The 19,062-nt window shown below is 49.3% G+C and overlaps 1 protein-coding gene across 3 annotated transcripts in view; it reads left to right on the forward strand.

The window, feature by feature from the left end:
* The window catches only part of Tfcp2l1 (transcription factor CP2 like 1), a 52,797-nt gene extending 37,505 nt beyond the window's left edge, over positions 1-15,292 (forward strand). Inside the window, exons 8-15 of one of the 3 annotated variants that reach the window (XM_041649125.1) lie at positions 1,163-1,254; positions 3,610-3,658; positions 3,739-3,832; positions 4,425-4,515; positions 6,660-6,763; positions 7,339-7,481; positions 11,833-11,884; positions 13,691-15,292. In XM_041649125.1, coding sequence (XP_041505059.1) covers positions 1,163-1,254; positions 3,610-3,658; positions 3,739-3,832; positions 4,425-4,515; positions 6,660-6,763; positions 7,339-7,481; positions 11,833-11,884; positions 13,691-13,737 — 672 coding nt within the window. In that variant the 3' untranslated portion in view covers positions 13,738-15,292. Of the gene's footprint in view, positions 1-1,162; positions 1,255-3,609; positions 3,659-3,738; positions 3,833-4,424; positions 4,516-6,659; positions 6,764-7,338; positions 7,482-11,832; positions 11,885-12,003; positions 13,351-13,690 lie in introns of those variants that run through there. The other 2 variants (XM_041649127.1, XM_041649124.1) reach the window with 2 other exon arrangements.
* The last annotated feature ends 3,770 nt before the right edge of the window (positions 15,293-19,062 follow it).

Here is a 19,062-nt window from a genome sequence, read left to right on the forward strand (position 1 = left end):
GTGTGTATGTGTAAGTCACATGTGAGGCATGTTTGCATAAGCTGGATAAAAAGCTAATGAGGTTTGCAAGTATGTACTGGCACTTTATTTTTCTGAGGGTGACAGTGGGCAGGGAGCCCAGAACAGGAAAGTTTCCGCATGCTCCCTGCCAGCAGGACTCAAGGACTGTTTCATGCAGTTTCTTCCCATGCCTGGTCCATGCCTGGCTGATGATGTTGCCAGGAATACCCCATCTAGTGATGTTTCTCATCCTGGCTGAGCCCCAATTCTCTGTTCTAATCCCGACTTCCCTGAAAGAAGAGAGTGTGCTCTGTGGCTGTGCAGGCCCTCACCACAGCACAGCGTAGCTGGCACAAGGGATCCAGGCTGTGACCTTGGGATGCCAGCGTGCCCCTTCTATCAGCTCATCAGATTTCCTCCCTCCGTAGGATTTAGCATCAACAAATTCCAGCCCACACTCACAATGGTTAAATATTTACCAACCTGGCATTTGGTGGGGGATAGTCAGTCTTTAGGAATGCTTCAGGCTGCCCCTCTCCAAGCCTACGAGAGAGGGAAGGGAAGAAACTCAGGCTTGGGGCGCTCCCTTTCCCTGGAGGTCTGTGTTCTCTCCCTAGCACCCGCGACTGGCCTGTGCATTGGAATGTCCTCCAGGGGAAGGCTCACATTATACATGTTTCCATCTTTTGGAGCCCAGATGGGTACTAAAGTGGAGTAACTGTGCACGTTGGCTGGGAGGAACAACTCTTGGAAGAATTCCAGGACCCCTCCAGCTTGCTGCAGCCCTGCCCTGCATGCTGTCTCCTCACTTTATAGAGTGGGTTTTAGCTCTGAATTCCACATGTATTTCAACATATGTGACTAGTTGGGGTTTGATTGTCTGCTTTTGTGGGTTTAGGCATTACATGATGCTTCTTTCCTCCTTCGGGTTGACTACCAGGAAGCTGAAAGGGGTGCACTTCTTGGTTTGCCTGCTCCATGTCATGTTGGGTGGCTGTGCAGTGTGGCTGGTCATGGCTCTTTGTGAGTGCTGTCAGTATGGGCTGTGCTGACATGTCAGTACTGATTGCTTACGTCAAAGGGCCTAAGGTGCGTGGGCCGCTCTCTTGAGCTTGTCCTAAGACAGCTGTTGAGTCACACTGTCCTGTATCTCTTCCCACAGTGCTCTCCGTGGCCTGATGTAGCCTACCAGGTGAACAGTGCTCCATCCCCAAGCTATAATGGCTCTCCCAACAGCTTTGGCCTCGGTGAAGGGTATGTCCAACCTTCCTTTCCTTGGGGTTCTGGCATGCATTGGGGTAGAGGTTCCTGTTTGGGTCCATTTCCTTCATCCCATGGCCTGGCATCTATTTGGGTTTTAGTGTGGCTAATTGGTATAGCAATTGCAGCTATATTTATCTATTCCTTGTCTGACCCCCATGTTGGGGGTAGAATCCAGGGCAAGAGCCCTACCACTGAGCTACATCCTCAGCTCCCTTATTTAGCCTTGGGTTCCTGAGGTAGGGTTGTGTATAATCCAGACTGGTCTTGAGCTATTGGTTAGCACAGGCTGGCCTGGAACTTGGTTGGAGTCCTACTTTGCCAGCCTCTTGTGTATCATCACACCTGGTTATGTGTGTGGGGGGGGGGAGAGAGAGATTGTGTATGTGTGTGTTTATGTGTTTCTGCATACTTCCACAAGTGGCATTGGGTTTGTGAGAATTTACCTTGAAGGCCAGTGTTCACCTGAGGTGGATGCTGGGTGGCTGAGGCATTTAGAAGGTTCTCCTTGGTTTTCTCTCTAACTCTAGTGTATGCTTCCTGAGGGACTGTCGAGGTAGGAGCCTCCACCCTGGGTTTCCGTGTTTGTTGTACCAAAGCTAGTTTTGCTGAACCTTGGCTGACTTGGCCACAGATAGGCTTGAGGCCCTGGCGAGTGCAGACATCACTATGATGGCTCTGTAGTAATGCCCTGGTAGTGAGGAGACTCCAGCCTGGATGCTGTTAGCCGGTGTGGTTTGCGCCTTGAGCCCCTCCTCAGCAGTCCTCAGCAGTCCTTAATGAAAAATCAGTGTTGGGGATGGAGCTGGAGCTCATTTGGTAGAGGAAACGCTGGGTTTGATCTTCAGCACCTGGTGTGGTGGCACCTGTGATTCCAGCATTCTGGAGGTGGAAGAGGATCAAGAAGTTTTAGATTATGTAGCAAGTTAAAGGCTAGCCCAAACTAAAGGAGATATGATCAAAAAAAATTTAAAAAGAAGAAAAAGCAAGGCTGCCTGTGAACCTGGTTTTACCATTGTGAAATGTCTTCTCATGAGTATAGAATAAAAAGAAAAGGGCCATTTAGTTCAGACAAACCTGCTCTTTAATGTGTACACTCTGGGGAGCAACTTCCTTAACTTCCCTAAGTCCTGCTTTCCCTGATGCAGAAGGGAGCTAGGGTTCAACACCAGTGATGGACCTGTGATACAGACAGTGGAAAGCTGCTGATGACTGGGATGAGGGTCATCTCTGCAAGGGGACTGTATGTGTGTGTGCACGTAAATATGTATGTGTGTGCACATGGAAACCAGAAGTTGATGCCGGGTGTCTTCTGCTCACTGACTTGGTGAAACTGGCAGCCAGTGCTCTCCAGTGAAGCTTCTGTCTCGTCTCCAGCACTGGGATTAGAGGCATGCCCTACCACACGAGTTTTCATGTGGGTGTTGGGACTTGAGTGTGCTTGCATGGCAAGCACTTCTGTACCTTCCTACTGGGAAAACCCAGGCCATGATTTTCTTCCTAAGTTGGTACCAACCTGTGTATTCAGGTTGTACCCCTGAATGTGCCCTTCTGGCTAGGATTCAGCTGATGATTCTGGTCCAGCTGCGGCTTCCTAGGTGCAGAATTCCTGTAAGGAGTGTGGCCTGGTCACCTTGTCCTTTCCTTAGACTGGAACTCTTGGGTATTATAGAAATTTCCTTGCACTGGGATAAAAATTCCTGACAAGAAGTGTCTTAAGGAAGGATTTATCTCAGCTCACAATTTAAGGAGGTACAGTCTATCACTGTGTAGAAGCCACAGCAGCCAGAGTGTGAGGCATTTGGTCACACTATATCCAGTTAGGATGCAGGATGCAGAGATGGATGTTCAGCTCAGCTCCCTTTCTCCCTTATAGTCAGCCCAGGACCCCAGCCCATGGGATGCTGATGTGTAGAGTGGGTCTTCTCAGCCCAGGATCCCAGCCCATGGGATGCTGATGTGGAGTGGGTTTTCCCACCTCAGGACCCCGGCCCATGGGATTGTGGAGTGGGTCTTCCCACCTCAATTAGCTTGATGTAGAAACTTGCTCCCAGACATGTGCAGAGGTTTGTTTCCATGGTGATTGTAAATCCTACCAAGCTGAACCGTCGCAAGGGTAGCCCTTTTTGGTTTTTGCTGCAGACTACACAGTTAGAGTAGTTGCTTGAACATGCTAAACTTCCCATGCAGTAACAGGTGAGTTCAAGAGACATTGTGAGAGATTAGGACAGTTTGTCTGATTCAGGCAGTCACACACCTGCTGGAATGTAGGCACCTTGTAGGTAGGCTCTGGAATCTTCATGTCCCTGGAAGTTCGCATGTTCATCTACCATCTCTTTTCCATTACAGCAACAGCTCACCTACGCACCCCGTGGAGCCCTTGCCCCTGGGCAGTGATGTAAGTATGCATGGGTGTTGGCTTGCTGGTGGTCCCTCTGGCTCTGTGACCGTGTTGAGCCTTCTTTCTCTCACCCACAGCACCTGCTCCCCTCAGCCTCTATCCAGGATGCCCAGCAGTGGCTGCACCGCAACCGCTTCTCACAATTCTGCCGGCTCTTCGCCAGCTTCTCAGGTGAGCGTTGTGGAGTTAGGGTCCCGTCCCGTGGGCCCGTGGCTGTGTCCAGAGGAGCCCTCAGTGTGGATTCCCTTTCTCACAGCTTGAAGAACTGGCTCTACACAGTTCGAAGATAGAGTTCAAGGCGGGGAAATTGAGGCAGCAAGAGTGTGAGGCAGCTGCTCATAGGTCATCATCCACAGCCTAGAAACCAAGATGGACGTTGGAGATCAGCTTCCTTCCTCTCTTTATTCAGTCCAGAAGCCCAGACCATGAGTTGGTGCTGCCCATGTTCAGGGTGGATCTTCCCATCTCTGTTAACCAAGTCTAGAAACTCCTCACAAACTTGCCCAGAGGCTTGTTAGATCCTGTCACGTTGGCAGTATTAAAAACGGCAGGCCCTCTTAGCGAATAAGGACAGCGCATACCTGTCATGCAGGCCCTGACGTTGTACAGCTGTGACCTCCTGCAGTTGTTTAGCCTTATGCCATTTCTCTCTGTGGAATGTCTAATGCCCACTGAGGGTGGGGCTGGACCTACTTTGCCCCAACCCTGCTGTGGGGTCTGGAGGTGTATGCCATGTAAATGGTGCTGCATGTCTCCCGCTTAGGTGCTGACCTGCTGAAAATGTCTAGAGATGATTTGGTCCAGGTTTGTGGCCCTGCAGATGGGATTCGACTCTTCAATGCCATCAAAGGCAGGTAGGTGCTGGTTGTAGAGAAGCCAGCCAAAGACTGGCTACTAGGCTGCCTGTGTATAGCAAGAAACCCCACCCAAGCCTTTTGAACTGTGGGTGTGCCTGCTGGTGGGGCCAGCTGATGGAAGGAGTCCCTCCATACCCCAGCACTGGAGGGGGTAAATGCTGGAGGAGACGTTGGGAGGGTGGATAGTGAAGGAGATGCCATGTGGAGTTCACGCGACACGGGGCTCCGTGGTCCTCACTCACAAGCACCTCAGTATTAGTTCCTTTTCTCTTTGCCTCGACAATGCCTGGCAAAGGCGGCTTATGAAGAGGCAGGTTTGTTTTGGCTCATGGTTTGAAGGTACAGTGCCACATCCAGCATGGCTCCAAGGACGGACCAGACTGGGGCCGCTAGGGAATGAAGAAAGGACAGATACACATACAGCAAAGCCAGGCTTGGAAAGACTGGGCTCCCTGATGGAGGCAGGCTCAGTGTGTTTATTAGAGCTGAACAGAGGTGGGTGATTGCATGCAGCTGAACAAGGGTTAGTGCTACAGATAAGCAGGAAGGAGGTTTTCCGGTGCACAGCTGAGGAAGGATGGTTTAGCTAACCTCAGTGGGAGCAGTCTCTGTAGGGGAGCAGTCTTCAGGCCGGAAACATCAAGGGGGGGAGCCACGGTGTTTGTTGGAGGACACCGGTTGTTTGTCCCAGCCGCCCAGAACCGAAATAACCACACAGAAACTATATTTAAAACACCGCTTGGTCCATTAGCTCTAGCTTCTTATTGGCTAACTCTTATATCTTAGTTTAACCCATTTCTAGTAATCTGTGTATCGCTACGAGGCTGCTGTTTATGCTGTGGCATCTGTATTGACTACTCTCTGACCCCCCCTTCTTTTCTCTCTGCCTTCAGACCAGTCCTCCCCTCCTAGCTCTGCTCCGCCCCACCCTGCTCTGCTATAGGCTCAAAGAAGTTCCTTTATTAACCAAATGATATTCACAGCATACAGAGGGGAATCCCACATCACATGGTGGATGTTTTCTGAACTCACTATCAGTATTCACACATGGACTCTCTGAGCCCCACTCCAGGGCAAGGCTTTGCCGTTTTCCCATGGGTCTGAGGCCTGGGTCCTTGGCACGGCCAACTAGTGGCAACAAAACACATTCACTCAGGGCTTCCTCTGCTCCTCACAGTACAGTTCATCAAGGAAGTCATGGCTGCAGTAGCAGGAGGTGGCTGGTCACATTGTGTCTTTAAAGTCAGGAAACAGGAAGAGAAGAACGTTCAATTGCTTTCTTCTTTGTGTGGGGTAGGAGACCCTGGTTCATGAGATGCTGCTGCCTACATTTATGGTGGGGCTTCTCACCTCACTGACACCAATTTAGAAACTCCCTCCCTCACAGAAGTTTGTCCCCTACATGATTCTAGACCCTCAATTAATATTAACCATCACAACCTCCCTTTCCTCCATTGGACCCTTGGATCTTGGCCTTTAGTCAGTAGCGCAGAGTCTGGACAGTTGCAGAGTCTTGGCTGAGAGCAGACAGTGCAATCTTCAAGGTGATGCTGTCTGACAGAACTCTCTACCACCATGGAAATGAAATGTTCTATGCCAGTCCAGAAACCTGGCACTAGAGTTCACATCACAGTCAAACCCAGTTTAAGTTCTTACTGAGATTTTGTGCTCCTTATTCTTTCTGGTGCTGAGACTGGAACCCAGAGCTTGTGTATACCAACATGTGCTGGGTTGTTGAGCTGCTCCTGAGCCCTGAAGTTCAAACCAATTAGCCAGCTGGAGACAGCACAGTTGTGGAGTGAGGGAACACAGTTGAGGAGGAGCCATAGATCTGCCTCCTAGGAGCTGTGCAATGAAAAAAAAAATAGTGTGGAGTGAGGGAACACAGTTGAGGAGGAGCCATAGATCTGCCTCCTAGGAGCTGTGCAATGAAAAAAAAAATAGTTTCCACAAACATCCACCAGCGCTGAATTCTATCCTGGGAGACCATGAGAAGCACTCTGCACCCCTAACACCCACTTTCCCTAAATCCCTCCACACTGCAAATTCTACTCAAGGTTCCAGAACATTCTAGAGCATTCCAGAACATTCTAGAGCAACAGCCTATCATATTTGTGAATTATTTTCTTTTCTTTTGCCAGGAATGTGAGGCCAAAGATGACCATCTATGTCTGTCAGGAGATGGAGCAGAATCGACTACCCTTGCCACAGGAGCAGGATGGCAGCGGGGACAATAGCCTGTTTGGTGAGTGGGGCGGAGCCTGCAGCTGTCTCCTGAGTCTGTTCAGTTTTTGTTCTCGGTGTTTTAGTTACTTTTCTCCAAGCAACAGCAACTTCAGGAAGGAAGTCTGTTATGACTCACAGTCTGGGGGCACAGTCCATGTGGCAGATGCACCAGGTCACGTGGCATCCACAGCAAGGAAACAGAGCAATGAATTCTGGTGCTCAGTTGGCTGGTTCCCCAGCATGCACTAATAATTGTCTTTAAATATCCTTCTGCCACCGAGTAACCCCTGGAAGGTGACATGGCGCGCTCTCCTCCCGTGGTGCAGGCTGTGTGCACCGCATCTGAATTCCGTTGCTCCTCTAGGCCTCCCCTCCTCTAGTTGGGTACATTGGGGTCTGGTTGGGTCTGTGCCCTTGAGGGACAAAACCAGCCAGGCTATGCTTACCTGTCAGTAGGCTCTACCAGCCTCCTCAGCTTCCAGCAGAATCCATGGCTCTGGGCATGAGCATCCTCACACGGAAGCTTCTCATGATGGGACAGGTTCTTGTTCATTTAATGGCCCCTTAAAGAAGGCACTTGCTCCTCCTCTCCAGTGTACCATGCCATTTTCCTGGAAGAGCTGACCACCCTGGAGCTGATCGAGAAGATCGCCAGCCTGTACAGCATCCCCCCGCAGCACATCCACCGGGTTTACCGGCAGGGCCCCACTGGCATCCATGTGGTGGTGAGCAATGAGGTGAGCTAACCTGGCCCTCGGGAGGAGCCCCAGATCCCCACATAGTAGCAGACGCTACAGCAGCAGTTCTCAACCTGTGGGTCACAACTCCTCTATCAAACCGCTGCCTCCAAGAGTTATGATTCACGATAGCAGCAAAATTAAGTTATGAAGTGACAGCGAAATAATTTTGTGGTTGGGGGTCACCACAGCATAAGGATGGCAACATAGGCAGGTTGGGAGGGCTGGAAAGTCCATTGGTCAGGGTTCTCAGTGTTTTCTACGTGTGTGGCTTGCTCAAAGCTGGATCTGTAACAGCCGCTTGCAGTGCAAGGGATGTTCTGATCACGACTGCGTCTAAAGGGCTGCCACGTTGACGTCGCAAGACTTTTCCCGGGGAAACATGAACAACTGTCTTCTCCCCTGAGATAGGGCATCAACCACAGACTAAAGTAACAATTCCAGGACTGATTAATTTATTAGGTTCACTTAACAGGAGTGCAGGTGACCCCAGAGTCTCTCTTTCAGTTACCCTTCCAAACTAATTACATAAACCTGGGAGGGAGCTGTAGGAAGAATCAGCTTCACATGAGGAGCCAAGAACCCTTCTCCTGCCCTCCCTCTATAAGGGACTGGCAACAAGCCCTATAATTAAACACATTTTATTACATGTATTTCTTTATTTTGTGAGGGGTGCCAGGTGGGTGAGTGGGTGCCCAAGTGCCGCTGCACACAGATGAGAAGACGGCTTGCTGGATCAGTGCTCTCCTTCCACCACATGCTACCTAGAGATCGGAGGTGGGGCAAACACCATTATTAGTTCAGCCTTCTCCAGGGCCCAATAGGCTTGTTCTTGCTCAACACAGTCCCATGGAAGGAAGCTGGAAGCAGCTGCTAGCAGAAGGTCTAGGAAGTCACAGAGTCCTGTTGGAACCTTGCCCCAGCCCTTCAGGGAGGAGAGATGTGTTGAGCAGACTTGCCCACCAAATTGGGTATCCCTTGCCCACGATGGATCAGTGGCGTCCTGGATCTTCCTTCCACTGACTGTTCAGAATGGAAACAGTTAGCTTTCTGGCACTGTAGCAAATACCTGGGATCGCAAACCTAAGAAGAATGGTTCAGTCTGGGGGAAGGCTCGGTAAAGAGCTCATCTGAAGTGTGAGCACCTGGATTCGATCTCCTGAACCCATATCAACAGCTGGACACGGTGTAATCTCAGTGCTGGAGAGAAGGTGCTAACACACACACACACACACACACACACACACACACACACACACGACTCTGTTTCACAGTTTGAGAGATTTCGGTCTGGCCGTTTCCTGTTATTAGGGCCTGGTGGTGATATTAGCCCGTCATGGTAGGAGAGTGAATATATTGTTCTCACTATGACCAAGAAGGAAGGGGGCGAGGGCGGGGCACAGGTCCCCATATCACGTTCAACACTAAGCCTTATTTACTGGGCTCCACCTCTTACCCCAGAAGCACCAGAGGCCAAGACCAAGTACACTGGGGCCTCGGGGAGACACTGCAGATCCAAACCAGCTAATGCTGCTGTGCCTTGCTGTGCTCGCTCTCTCTCTCTCTCTCTCTCTCTCTCTCTCTCTCTCCCTCCCTCTCTCTCTCTGTGTGTGTGTGTGTGTGTGTGTGTGTGTGTGTATGTGTACACGTGCGTACACTGAAGTCCCCACTAGGATCCCATGTCACACATAGGAAACTGAGGCACAGAGACACTGAGAGGTTGCCCACCGATGTGACAGCTGAGATGGGGTGGAGATCTGGTGGAAACCCAGAGGAAGAAGCCTTTGGAGGACTGGGCAAGTAACAGATTCAGGAATGGGTGCTGTGGTTTGGTTTGGTTTTGCTTTTGTTTTGTGACAAAGTCTGCTTATGAAACTCTAGTCATCCTGAAACTCGTGATGTAGACCAGATTCGCCTTGACTTGTGGCAGGGCTCTGCTTGTCTCTGCTTCCCAAGCGCCAGGGTCCCAGAAGTGTGTCACAGGCCCAGCTTAATGAAGTTACACTTCTTCGTTCTGTTCTGACTTCAGTGTAGAGCCCTGACCAGCCCAGCACTCACCGTAGACCCGGCTAGCCGTGATCATGCGCAGTCTTCCTGCCACTGCCTTGTGGGCACTGGAACTGCGGCCATGTGCCACCGCCAAGTCTAGCTTAAAGCAGCTTCCATTTCACAGAAAACGAAAATGGAACCAGAAGTCTCTGCCTCTAGAGCTGACTAGCCCTGGAGTGGTAGACTGCTCAGTGGAGTAGAAGACACGCTACTTTGTGCCTCAAAGAGAATCTTTTGTTTGAGACAGGATCTGTAGCCTAGGCTGGTCTTGAACTTGCTGTGTAGCCGAGAATAACCTTGACTTGCTGGTTTCCCCACTTCCACCTCCCTAGTGCTGGGGTAGTAGAGTGTTGGGATTACATCTCTTACTGTATCACACCTGGTTTCTGTAGCCCTGGAGGCGGAACCCAGGGCTTTGTACTTGCTAGCTGAGCAAGCGCTCTGGCAGTGGAGCCGCATCCACAGGCCCCTGAAGACTTCATTTTGAGAAGATAAAAACATTGAGTGTAAATGCTTTGCAACTTCCCAAGTCCCCGAGGAAGCCCCTCCCCCACTTGCCCTGTGCCCTCAGCAGCAGGCCGTTAAGCAAGTGAAGCAGAGAACAGACCTCAAACGCCACCTTGGCTAAGTAGGCCATTCTCATTCCCCCAAGTCTCCTTCCCACTCAACCCGAATCAATTTGGAAACCTTCAGCTCGGAATTACCCAGAGTGCTGGAGGCAGCCTGGCCAGCAAGGAGCCAGCCCCTGGGGTGCAAGGGCACTCAATTAAACAAGGGAGTTACTGATTAAACCCTTGTGGGCCCTGGTTTTTTCATGCCCAAGTGGCTGGGCGGCCAAGAGTCCGACCTGGAGCAGGCTGAGGTATAGAATAAATGTTCTTCACGCACCATTAGGCCCTGCAGGGAGGGGCAGGGTCGACAGGTGGGTGCATTTGTAGGATTTGAGGCAGTAGTCCAGAGCAGGCAATAAAAAGTGGGTTGCTTTTTTGTTTGTTTTAATTGAAAGGGGCTTTGCTACCTGTTGGTTTTGGCGTGCATGTTTATGTATATGTCTATATTTTACCTATTTCTGAACTATATATTGGGAAATGCAGCATACACATGCAAAGATTTCATACAATCTAATCTTGTTTTTACATGTGTGTGCATGTGTGCATGCAGGTATTTGTATGCTGTGGTGTGTGTATGGAGATCATAGGACACTATGTGTGAGTGGTTTCTCTCCCTCCTCTGTGGGTTTTGTGACTCAAACTCAGGTCTTCAGGCTCACACAGCAGGTGCTTGACCTACCTCACTGACCCTGACTGACACACTTTTATAAGTATCCAAGTCCCTGTACCCAGTTTACTAGACTATGATGGTTATAAACCCCTCTGTGGACTCAGATCATCTTTGACCTTTGTCTGTCCATGTGTGTTGTATAGCAAACGTTTCTTTTTTTCTCCCTAACCGGAAGGATGGTCTTGGCTGTTGTTTCTTGGGCACCACCCACCATGGCCTTGAAGACAGGATCTCTTCATGCCTTAGAGTTGGCAAGTAGGCTGTGATGGCTGCTCAGGGAAGCTGAGCAATCCTCTTGTTTCCATCTGCCCAGCCCAGAGTTACAAGCCCACGGCATCATGCCTGTTTTATTTGGTGGGTTTTTAACCTGCGTTCTGGGGATCAAACTCCTGCAAAGCAAGCATGCTACCAACCGTCCATGTCCTCACGCCAGTAGGCCGCTTTTTTCCGCCTACTTTAAAAACTTCCAGGTGTGGAGTAGTCATGCTCTCCTCCAGGGCATTCCCCATTTTTTCACTCTTACCGTATGCTTTTGATTCATGAATGCTGATGTGTGTAGCTGAGGCTCACTCTGCCTCTGAGTGCTATGATTGCTTAGATCCCCCTTGGCTCACACTCCTGCCACTGGCAATGCCAGGGATGGTATGAGCTTTATTCATCATAGTGTTGCTCTCAATATTCTTCAGCGTGTCTTGAGGGTGCACATGGGGAGGGGTTTGTGTAGTTCTCCATGCCTGTTTCTGTGCTTAGTTTTTAAAAATCGATTTTTGTTGTAACATAAAACCTTCCTCTAGTCCAGTACAGAGAGTAGATGTCCCAGCAAATAAATAAATGTTCTGTCTTTTACTAACTTTTGTCTTGTGCCCATGGGCATGCGGAGGTCAGAGGAGCCTGGTGCTGCTCTGGTGCCGCCCTCAGGCTCACACAGCACCGACTGGGCTGCCTCTGCAGCCCCCCCCCCCCCCAGCCTGCAGTGCTGTGAAGACACCGTTGAGAAGAGCGTGTCTCTTTTGCCTTTCAGATGGTTCAGAATTTCCAAGATGAGTCTTGCTTTACGCTCAGCACGTTGAAAGGTAAGCCCCTCCCTGCTTTCCTGATTGAAGTGTGGCCTGTGTTCCCTATTGTCATAGGGTGTCATAGGGCTATTTAGAACAAGTGCCTGGTTGAAATCCCCGCTTCTATATTGTCATAGGGTGTCCGAGTCTGGCAGGTGGCATCTGCCTGGGCAGGGTCCCTCCACAAGATGCTGAACTTGGAGCAGCCCCTTGGAACAAGAAAAGCCCAAGCTTCCTCATACTTAGTCCTGGCCATGACAGGATGAGAGGCAATCTCCAGGGAGGCCTGGGCATTTGTTCTCCGTGGCCATGGTGCTGGAACTTTCATAGACGGTCTCTGGGAGCCCAAGCAAGGACACCAATGGCAAGCAGAGTGAACCAGGGGCTTGGAGAGTCCATCGGAGCCAGATATCTTGAGATAGTGTTAGTGTCAGGATGCCTATCCTCTGCTGAGAGTGTGTAGCCTGGGGACCGAGGGCTGGCTCAGTGGACAGAGCACACATTGCTGTTGCGGGAAATCCAAGTCTGGCTGCCTGCACCCAAGTCTGGTGGGTCACACCCACTTGTTACTCCAGCTTCATGGGACCCAAAGCCTATCTCTGGCCTCTGCACATACACACATACACATGCATAATTAAGCCTGAAACACGTCTTGAAGAAAATAAAGAACAAGAGACTGGATCCCAGACTATGTTGCTACCACTTCCTGTCCCATTCTGTGAATCTAGGGTATGTCAGTTAGCCGTCTGATACTGTGGAAATGCCCGAGATAATAAACAATGAAGACGGGTTTGTCTGGGCTCAGTTTCGGAGGTTTTAGCTCATGGTCAGTTGACCCTGTCACATTTGGGCCGATGGCAAGGCAGCTTGTGATGGTGTGAGGTTGGTGAACTGCTCTGCTTAAGGAGGAAGAGCTAAGATCCAATGTCTTCTCTGAGGTCACTCTCTCCCATTAGGCTCCACCCCTTCAAGGTCCCACCATCATTCACTAGTGCTATAGGCTGGAGACTAAACAGGTCCTGACATCAGTCCTATCCTGAATATAGCACAGACAGTGGATCTTACAGGCCTCAGCCGGAGCCATAGCACTGTCGAAAGCCATAGTTTGACTGTGCCTCCTTGGGCCAATGGTGAGAAGGCTCATTGTAAACATCAGAGTGCCTGTGAAGATCACTCGGTTGATAAGAGTGCTTGCTATGTGAGCCCAAAGATCCGAGTTCAGTCTCCAAGATCCATGTTTGTTTTTTAAAAACTGGACATTAGGGGCTGGAGAGATGGCTCAGCGGTTAAGAGCATTTCCTGCTCTTCCAAAGGTCCTGAGTTCAATTCCCAGCAACCACATGGTGGTTCACAGCCATCTGTAATAAGGTCTGGTGCCCTCTTCTGGCCTGCAGGAATACATGTAGACAGAATATTGTATACATAATAAATAAATAAATATTTAAAAAAACCCTGGACATTAGAGGTGCATGCTTGTAACCAATCCCTGGATCCCTGGGGCTCACTGGCCAAGCAACCCAGCTTACCTGGTGAGTGAGCTCTAAACAATTGAGAGATCCTGTCTCCAAACACAAGATAGATACAGCTAAGGAGTGACACCTGATATTGTCCTTTGACTTCTTCACAGGTGTGTACACACAATAATTATTTAGAACAAGTGCCTGGTTGAAATCCCCGCTTCTATAAACATAATCTTCCTTATGTAGCTATTTAAGTGGGTTTGTTTCTGTATTAATACACGCTTTCATGCCTTTCGGGACACCTAGATCCCACTGTACCCCGTGTCTTCTGTGGCACATGCCCACACCAGTGTTTTTCTTGCAGCAGAGAGCAATGACGGCTACCACATCATCCTGAAGTGTGGACTCTGAGCAGCCTCGACCTGCACCTGTCCCCACCCCATGGACCCCTGGCTGTAGAAGTCACATCAATGTCAGCTGCTGTTTCACCTAAGGAGCTCAGACTAGGAGGGGCTCTGCCCAGACCAAGAAAGCTAACGACAGCCGTGGACACCAAGTCTGCCATGCAGAAAGCCAGTGGCTGCCTTCTCCCTTCTCTTGGCTTTCAGCTTTCTAAAAGTCCCTCGTTCTGTTTCCCAGGCAGACAGTGGGGACATACATCTCTTACACTGTAGATGGCGGCTCCTCAGTTGGTGCCTCCCCTGTTCCGCACCTCCTTCTTGGGCCACTGGCTTCATGGCTAGCTCTGCCAACCAGGGACACCTTGCACAGCTCCCCTACCCTAATGCCGACATCCCTTCCAGATGACCCTGGTGGCGACCTCTCTCCTGTTCTTGGATGAATTACTAGGACTGGGCTATTTATTTCGTGCCTTCCAACTCTTTCTCGGTTGCCTTGTTTCTAAAGATTTGCTCCAGTCAAACCTAGCAGCCTGTGCACGTTTCTGCCTTGACATGGTAGATTCCACAGTGCACCTGTGTGACCTCTCGTGGGCATTGTGTTCAGTTCATTTTCTGTGCTATAATAAGATACCCTGACAAAGGCAACTAAATGCAACCAGGGCTTGTTTGGGCTCTTAAGAGTGTTAAAGTCATAGATTCCATACACGAAGGATGCAGAGGGGAGAGAGAATTGTATGTGAACAAGAAGTAGTACAATGTTACAAGCCGTCAGTGCCCACCCCCAGTGTCATTGTCCTCAGACAACACCCCCAGCTGGGACCACGTGTTCAAATACACAGCCTATGGGATACATTTCTCATTCACACCACACCTTTTGCCCCATGTGACCTCTCCCAGATGCTAATTAGGGCGGCAACTGCTTAGGAGGAGATAGCACAGAACTTGCTCACCAGCAGCAAAGCGGGATGAGAACTAAATGATTCCTCTTGGGCTACTACAGTGTAGAATACCGAAGAGGTGTGGATTGCATTGGATCCAGTGACCTTGACCATCAGTTTAGAACTCTGGCTTGGAGCGCGGCTCCTAGCAAGTATGCAATACTGGGTACCATCCCAGTACTGCAGCAGGAGGGATTTGTGGAATTCCTTTTTTTTTTTTTTTTTTTTTTTGGATTTTCAAGACAGGGTTTCTCTATTTAACAGTCCTAATGGAACTAGCTCTTGTAGATCAGGCTGGCCTTGAATGCCTGCCTCTGCCTCCCAGTGTTGGGATTAAAGGCTTGTGCCACCACTGCCTAGTGGAAGTCCCTTGAGCCAGCCTTGGTCGGTCAGATCTCCTAGGGGAGGTGTCTTCTCTGCATTGTTCTAACTTAAGAGTGTCTTAATTTTCCCAATTGTAGGTGTCTATTTAGGGTACTGTCTTGTTGCTATGCTTAAGTCACCTTTTTAAAAGAATATTGATTTTTATTGAGCTCTACATTTTTAATTGCTTCTCTTCCTTCCTCTCCCCCTTCTACCCTCTCTCATGGTCCTTCTACTTCCCATGTAGATTAGATCTATGTTAGTCTCTCTTAGTGTCCTCATTGTTGTCTAAATTCTCTGGGATTGTGGTTTGTAGGCTGGTTTTCTTTGCTTTATGTTTAAAAACCACCTATGAGTAAGTACATGTGATAATTGTCTTTCTGGGTCTTGGTTACCTCATTCAATATGATGTTTTCTAGCTCCATCTATTTGTCTGCAAAATTCAAAATGTCATTATTCTTTTCTTCTGTGTAGTACTCCATTGTATAAATGTACCACATTTTCCTTATCCATTCTTCGGTCAAGAGGCATTTAGGTTGTTTCTGGGTTCTGGCTATGACAAACAAGGTTGAGCACATGCCCTTGTGGCACAATTGAGCATCCTTTGGGTTTATACACAAAAGTGGTATTACTGGGTCTTGAGGAAGGTTGTTACCTAATTTTCTGAGAAATCGCCAAACTGACATCCAAGGGGCTTTACTAGCTTGTACTCCCACCAGCAATGCAGGAGTGTTCCCTTCACCCTACAGCCTCTCCAGCATAAGTGTTTTTGATCTTGGCCATTTTTACAGGTGTAAGATGGAATCTCAGAGTTGTTTTGATTTGCATTTCTCTCATGTAAGTCACCTTTCTTTACCATGGGACGTCTGAGGACTGGTAGCTGTGGTAGACTGAGGACTCCTTCCTAATCCACATTCCCCAAAACATGGTGAGCCCTCTGACCACCAGAGCTCTTGTGGGATACACTTCTAGGCTCAAAGGTCACCAGGTTTTGGCAAACATAGTTTTATAGGCAAAGGAACTATTCTTACAGTGAGGCTGGGCTCTCTGCCTTTGCGAGTGTGTGGGTGGTGCCAACAGCTTTATTGAGATGTTGGGAAAAGTACTTAGTTCCTAAAATAGCTGCCCTGTGTTTCCCGTATAACTGTACCTGTTTACCTTCCCACCAGCAATGGGTGGTTTAAGTTTCTCTGCCTCCTCACCCTACAGTAGCTGTGCTCGCTCTCCCTCTCCCTCCCTCCCTCCCTTTCGTGTAGAGTTCAGTCTGGCCTCTAGTCACCAGGCAGAAGAGGGTAATAGAACTTGTGACCCTTCTAACTGCACCTAATTTATTCAGCACTGGATGGGATCCAGGGCTTTGTGCTTGCTAGGCAGGTGCTCTACCAACTAAGCCACTCTCTTTGAGTTGATCTTTTTTGCAGGTGTCTTGTATTTCTCGGATGGCTAATGACGTTCAACCAATCTCTTCACATGTGGATTGGTCATTATGTCTTTGAGGAAATGTCTGTTCAGGTCCTTTGCCCATTTTTAAATTGTGCTGTGTTTTCATTGAATTGTCCAAATTTTTGGAAAATTCTAGGTGAGGCCCTTTATCAGTTTTACTCCATTCTGAAGGTTGTCTTCACCGTCTTCATGATGTTCCTTGAGGTTTACAAGCTTATAACTTGGTTGGACTTGGTGGTATGCACCAGCACTCCCAATACTCAGAGGGCTCCCAAGCCCAAGGCCAGCTCAGCCTACATAGTGAGACCCTGACACAGAAACAATTATTATTAGTTTAGTTTGTGATGACTGAGTTACCTACTTCTATTGTGCTTTTGATGTGGATGCTAAGAAACCATGACCTAATGCAAACTCAGGAAAATCAATGTCTGTGTTCTTCTAAGAATTTTTTAAGTTTTAGTTGTTACTATATTCTCTGTTTCAGTTTAAATTGGTTTTATATATGTGGCGTGTGTGTGTGTGTGTGTGTGTGTGTGTGTGTGTGTGTGTTGGGGAGGGGTTCAGTTCCATCCTTTTGCTTGTGAGCATCTGCTTTTTTATCCCTAATTACTGAAAGGCCTGGACTTTCCCATTGCCTGGTGCTTCTTCTGGAGGCCTCTGCTTCCTGGGTCTCTCTGGGATGGTGTAGTCTCTGCTGCTCTCTTCCTGGGTCTCTCTGGGATGGTGTAGTCTCTGCTGCTCTCTTCCTGGGTCTCTCTGGGATGGTGTAGTCTCTGCTGCTCTCTTCCTTCCTCCTTCTTGTCTGCACCTGGGGCTCCTGCTCTTACAGTCACCTCACTGCCCTGTGTTCTCTCTGTCCTTGTCAGCAGGGCTGGGTGACACTCCTCTGTTCTATCACCTTTCCTGGTGCACGATCTACCCTCCCTACTTCTAGAGGAAGGTCACAACCAGTCATTTCCATGTTTCCACGTTTTCATCAAGAGGCAACTAAGTCACTTAGAACAATTAGCTCAGGGTCCAACACTGGAAGGAGCAGAACTGGATTTTGGGCCTCTGACTTCAGCCATCGAGCTATCTGTGGCCACCGTACCCAGGTGATAGTTCTACATGGGCCACGTGAACAGAGACTAAATGTTAACTCTGAGAAATGGGGGTGTTGACGCCAAATCAGGTCTAAATGGAGAGCAGAAATGGCAGATGGTGTGGGAAGTCCCAAGTCTTGTCTTGGGCTCCGTGTTAGTTATTTTTCTCACTGTTGTTGTCTGGCATAAAGCAGGAAGGGCTTGTTTTGGCTCACAGTCTGAGCCTGCAGCCCATCCTGGCAGGGAAGGCAGGCGGCAGGAGCCCCAGCCCAGGGAACGTCAAGGTGAGTCTTCCCACCTCAGTTAGCTAATCCAGAAAGCGCCTCACACACTTACCATGACCAAGAAGATGGTTTTCCCAGGGGAGGTTGCCTCTTCGCGCTCTGGATGCCTGGCTTCTGATTTCCCCAAACACAGGACTTGACTGCATACTTTTTCTTGCTCTCGCTTAGTAAATTAAAAGGATAGAAATGAAAACCCTCACAGACATACCCAGAGGTCTGTTTCCATGGTGATATTAAATCCCACCAAGTTGACAAGATGAATCATCGTGGGGGTCTAGAAAAAAGTCAGGTGTTGTCCTAGTGACCTCTTACCCAGTCTGCCTGGAGCCCCTTGAGCAGAGCTATTAACTTAGAGAGATCCTTACTGGGGAAAAGCAGGAACCCACACGCTTGTCACCAGTTCCTAAGTCCAGCGTTGCTTCAGGGGCTGGCCCAAGTGACTGAAGTTCTGAAAATCATTAACATTTTAGTGGAAGAAATAGAAAGCCTCTTTAGCTGCTGTCAGTGGAAAGTTGAGGTTGGTGGGGGCATGGGGAATTGAATGTGGGTACTGTCCTAGGTACACTGGAGGGACGAGACCAAAAGTCAAGGGTCCCAGGCTGCGTTATGAGTGACGGTCTCCCTTTATAAAAGGTGAACAGCATATCCCCTTGGTAGAGTGTTTTCCCTGGGCTTGAATCCCAGCTCTGCCCCCCAAATGAAATAAGAAGCACTGACTTGGAGACCTCAGAACACGGAAACAGTAGGTGAATCTGAGTGGGGTCAAGGCCTTAGCTTTGTTTCCCATTCATCAAAGTCAGGCCGTAGGCAGGTGAGGTGACCTTGGCTTGTCCTGGGTGTGCACAGTAGTGTAGCACCAGTGCTGTGGCTGCTCACCAAGCCCCAGGCCTTCCCCACCGACTGCAGTTACGTGAGTGTGCGCTCATGTGCGGGCACACTCACATGTGGACCTCTGAACACGGGTGCTCTGTCATCCAAGCTAGTCTACTTGGCCAGTATGGGAAGTTCTTACCCTTTTTCTCCTCCACTTCCCTTCTCTTTACCCCTGAAAGACAGGGCCACTGGGCCCGAGAACCAGTAAGATCTTGGGAAGTACCCTGGTTCCCTGTCAAGGCCAGTTCCCTTCACAAGCTCCCCAAATCCTACCAGTCTTAACGGAAGATTCTGCTGTGGTCCCCGCCAGTCAGGCGTTCCTGTAAACCCATGGTAAAGCACTAACACACCC

This window comes from Microtus oregoni, unplaced genomic scaffold, assembly GCF_018167655.1.
Source record: "Microtus oregoni isolate MIOR12 unplaced genomic scaffold, Mior012 000003F_ref0000135, whole genome shotgun sequence".
NCBI lineage: Eukaryota > Metazoa > Chordata > Mammalia > Rodentia > Cricetidae > Microtus > Microtus oregoni.